We start from the raw sequence: 5000 nt of genomic DNA on the forward strand, positions 1-5000 counted from the left end.
TAATAGTTTATATAGGACATATCCGTTTTAACGTTATTACTGTTTTTAGAATGATTTATTGTTAATTTATTCTCATCATTTATTTATTTCCTTATTTCCTTTCCCCACTGGGCTATTTTTCCCTATTGGAGCCCTTGGGCTTATAGCATCTTGCTTTTCCAACTAGGGTTGTAGCTTGGCTAGTAATGATAATAATACCCCAGTTAGAATAAACCTATGACTTTATCTCCCGCAAAGCATGCACAGCTGTTGTGCAGTTTTGCAGGAATAGATTACTCAAAGTTATGCAAGTTATACATTTCATTCAATCGCCTAAATCCATTGCAGTTGCAACGAGACCTTCTGGAGCTTCGTGAAGCCCACGCCAAACTTCGTCAGATCAACGAGAAACTCCGAAGGGAGAAAGACAGGACGGAGGTTGAACGTGAAGCCATGAGGGACAAGTTCTTGGGAACTTCCAGGGAACACCTCAACCAGCAGTCTAAGATGGAGAAGCTGAGCGATGAGGTAAGGAGGAGAGAGAGAGAGAGAGAGAGAGAGAGAGAGAGAGAGAGAGTTACAAGGAGTTGTAAGGATTTTGGATTTTATTTACTGTTTACTACATCCGCTGGAATTCTGTTCGATGTATTTCATATTTTGTTTGTAAAGAAATTATCACATTGAGAGAGAGAGAGAGAGAGAGAGAGAGAGAGAGAGACTCAAATGAAGAAAGCAGAGCAAGGGGAAGGAGAGAGAGAGAGAGAGAGAGAGAGAGAGACTCAAATGAAGAAAGCAGAGCAAGGGGAAGGAGAGAGAGAGAGAGACAGAGAGAGAGAGAGAGAGAGAGAGAGAGAGAGAGAGAGAGACAGAGAGAGAGTTATAAGGAGACTTGAATTCATTTACTGTTATACTGTTCACTACATCCGCTGGAATTCTTTTCGATGTATTTGATATTCGTATGTAAAGAAATTACTGCATTGAGTGGCAGAGAGAGAGAGAGAGAGAGAGAGAGAGAGAGAGAGACTCAAATAAAGAAAGCTGAGAAAGGTAGGCTGGAAATGAGAGAGAGAGAGAGAGAGAGAGAGAGAGAGAGAGAGAGGGGGGGGGGGGAGGAAGGAAGAAAGCAGAGAAAGGCAGGCTGTAATTGAAAGAGAGAGAGAGAGAGAGAGAGAGAAAGTTTAAATTCCAAATTCTGTGAAAAGTCTCCTCCACTATGATTCACCATCAAGGGGCTTAAAATAAAAAATCAGCAATCAGCGAAGAGGCCTTTAAAACAGAACCCAGCATTTTTTCCAGAAAAATAGGAATGATAAAAACGTAATATCACAATACGTCAACATTAATGGCAATTTCCCATTGATGTTCTATTGAGAGCTCTAGAGAACAGATCACACAAAGAGGCATGTGAGAAGCTATTTTCCCTTAATGGAACTCGATGGGTGAAGTAAATAGCAAGGTCGTTAGCCCCCATAGACCAAATGTGTTAAGGATTTCTTTTCATATTTGAGGGAAAACTCTGAATGTTTTTTGGTATTTGCCGCTATTAATAACATTCTAAATGGATGGCTTTATTTTATATATAGTTTATTTTTCGCTGTAATGTTTTTATTGATGTGTGTATTTTAGTTTTATGTATATTGTTACTTGTGTTTTAGATATTTCTTATGCAATTCATAATGCCTTAATGGTTGCATTCCGTAGTGTTATTTTAAGAATAAATAAGTATTTCTCTCTCTCTCTCTCTCTCTCTCTCTCTCTCTCTCCGTAAACTACTGGGTTATTTTTTTTCTAAAATCAAGATACTTTGTATGATAGAATATTAACAGAAGAGAGGACCCTTCTCTCTCTCTCTCTCTCTCTCTCTCTCTCTCTCTCTCTCTCTCCGTAAACTACTGGGTTATTTTTTTTCTAAAATTAAGATACTTTGTATGATAAAATATTAACAGAAGAGAGGACCCTTCTCTCTCTCTCTCTCTCTCTCTCTCTCTCTCTCTCTCTCTCAGAATTTTGGTTACCATATTTGCAATCAATTAAGATTTCTACTACCCTCTTAAGCATTTCAAAATTTTTTCGTTATTCTTCAAATAATTATCCTTTTCCGAAACTTGTATTTGGTCAACCAGAGTAAAAAAAAAAAAAAAAAAACTTTATATTTGATTTACCGAGCTGAAAAATTTTAACATCACTTTCCATTGTCTTAAGTATTTTCTTCATTATGCGTTGTGTTTATCTAATAAGAAATTTCAGTAATTTTAGTTCCGATCGGCTGCCCAATAAGAAATATTATTTTTTATGGTCACGACATTGAAAAAAATCGTATACAATAACGAAATGTCATTTTTGCCTTACGTAATGTGCATATATTTATGAAAAGTTTTCTTACAAACTGTTATGCTATCGCTTTTCATTTACACAAAAAAAAAAAAAAAAATCTTCGCCTCTGCCAAAGTCATTTACAAAAAAAAAAAAAAAAAAAAAAAAAAGTTAAATCTTCGCCTATGCCAAAGTCAACGTTTAAGCTTCTTATACTTAAACCGTGTCATTATCTTCCCATCACTCCGCTCGACGAGTTCATCAAGAAGCCATGAGCCAATTCAGATCTAAATTCGACTCGACATTTTGTCGAAGAGGATGTTGTGGTCGGAAATAGCTCCCCACTTACGTCTCGTCTCCGGCTTCGTGATTTGCCCCCAAATGACAGGGACATTTTCTTCCCTCTAAATTATGAGTCTGCCACCAGGCGGGGTTTCGCCTCAGTTCTCCGCTCGAATATATAAAGCAAGACGCCATCCACTTGCTTTTTTTTATCGTCTTGTATCCGGTTCATCCGTCTTCTTTCTTTATTTATTTTCTTTTAATCGTTTTCCATCTTTTCTTCTTTTGATCTTCTCGTTTGTATTCGTTTCTTCTCTTCCTTTTTCGTTGCGTGCTTGACGATTCTTTTCTTCGTAATTTCAGGACGTCATCCGCTTGCTTTTATTTTATCATCTTGTATCCGGTTCATCCGTCTTATTTCTTTATTTATTTTCTTTTCATCGCTTTCCATCTTTTCTTCTTTTGATCGTTTCGTTTGTATTAGTTTCTTCTCTTCCCTTTTTCCTTGCGCCCTTGACGATTCTTTTTTTTTCGTAATTTCAGGACGCCATCCACTTGCGTTTTTTTATAGTCTTGCATCCGGTTCATACATCTTTATTCTTTATCTATTTTCTTTTCGTCGTTTTCTTCCCTTTCTTCTTGTAATCCTTCAGTTTGTATTAGTCTTCCCTTTTTCATTGCGGTTTGGCGATTTTTTTTTTTCATAATTTCCTTATACAAACTATATTTGTCTTTCTTATATTTTCATGATATGCCTTCATTTCTTATTTAATCCTTCAATTTTTATTCGTTTCTTCTCTTGCCTGGTCCTCCTTGGTCCTAGCTTGGGTGGAGAGGGTGCTTGGGCGGAGAGGGTGCTTGGGCGCTGATCATATGATATATGGCCAGTCTCTAGGGCAATGTATTGCTTGATAGGGCAATGTCACTGTTCCTTGCCTCTGCCACTTATGAGTGGCCTTTAAACCTTTAAACAGTATTTAAACGAAGGCTACAAATTTTCTGCTTCGAGCCGCCACTTAGAGGTTTAAAGGCCGCTCATGAATGGCAGAGGCAAGGGACAGTGACGCTTGTCTCAGAGATGAATGCTCACAATATTTCTTCTTCTTTCAGATGAAAATGGTGAAGGACTTGGCTCCTCTGGTCTTGGGAGAAGGCATTGACGGACGAGACAGTTCAATCACTAGATTACGTGAGTAGATTCATTTTTATATCTGAATATCCTTTGAAAATAGATTTTATCTATAATCCCTGACTTTGAGCTGTCGACCAAGGAAACGCTAAGCCAATGTCTTATCCACTAAGGCAATGAAAGATTGTGCTCTCAAATTATTAGTTTTTGTCTACATAAAACATTTCAAATTTCTGTTTTCATTGAAACGGAGTTACAGAATTGTTTTGGAAGAGAGCCTGTGTGGATTTGAGTGCAAAATAGATTAGTTTGTCTATGGTGTCCATTTACTAAACATGCTTCCACAAAAAAAGAAAAAATGGGCTGTTCATTTCAGACACGTTCACACACACACACACACATATATATATATATATATATATACATATATATATATATATATATATACATATATATATGTATATATATATACTTAAATATATGTATATATATATATGTATATATATACATATATATCTATATACATATATATATATATTATATATATATTATATATATATATATATATATATATTTATATATAGTGTGTGTGTGCGTATGTTTATATATATATATATATATATATATATAAATATATATATATATATATATATAAATATATATATATATGAAATGATAAGAACCATTTTACAGAGTTAATTTTAGACTCTTGTTAGGCTTCCTTTTATGAAGATATACTAATTAAACACTTTTCTATTTATTTCACTAAATCTCTTTACTCATTCAATGGTAGCCGGTGATCCCAAACCGAGAACGAAGGAGGAATTCACAGACGCCCTCAAGAAAGCCTGCAGGACGATGGACGAGATGAAGAGGATGTACAACTTGTTCGACGACAAGGATAGACTAAAGAGGGCGCCATCATTCCGCAGGTGAGTGGCGCATGTGGGTTTTTTTTTTTTTTTTTTTTTTTTGAGATTGCTTGGCCCTTGCGGCCTGGCACGGGCTCTTGCACACTTGCAGCCCGTAGGGTTGTGGTGGCCCAGGGTCAATACAGATATATTGATAGATATAAGATTCTGTCAGGTTTTTTTTTATATACATATTTTTTATACCTGCTTGTTTCCTTTGAGGGTTGTGGTGCCCGATGTGGTGATGGCCCTGACTAGTGTACGCCAGACTGGGGTTCAAGTTCCTCTCAAACTCGTTAGTTTCTTTGTCGCTGCAACCTCGCCATCCTTGTGAGCTAGGGATGGGAAGTTTAGGGAAGCTTGTAGGTCTGTCTGCTGAGTCATCA

The 5000-nt window shown here is 36.5% G+C and overlaps 1 protein-coding gene across 1 annotated transcript in view; it reads left to right on the forward strand.

Annotated features, from left to right (window-relative positions):
* LOC137624830 (uncharacterized) overlaps window positions 1-5000 on the forward strand; it is a 262657-nt gene that overhangs the window by 222017 nt on the left and 35640 nt on the right. Inside the window, 3 exon segments of the mRNA XM_068355781.1 lie at window positions 328-507; window positions 3685-3763; window positions 4497-4635. Of these exon segments, the coding sequence (XP_068211882.1) occupies window positions 328-507; window positions 3685-3763; window positions 4497-4635 (398 nt within the window).

Source organism: Palaemon carinicauda, chromosome 31 (genome assembly GCF_036898095.1).
Source record: "Palaemon carinicauda isolate YSFRI2023 chromosome 31, ASM3689809v2, whole genome shotgun sequence".
Lineage (NCBI taxonomy): Eukaryota > Metazoa > Arthropoda > Malacostraca > Decapoda > Palaemonidae > Palaemon > Palaemon carinicauda.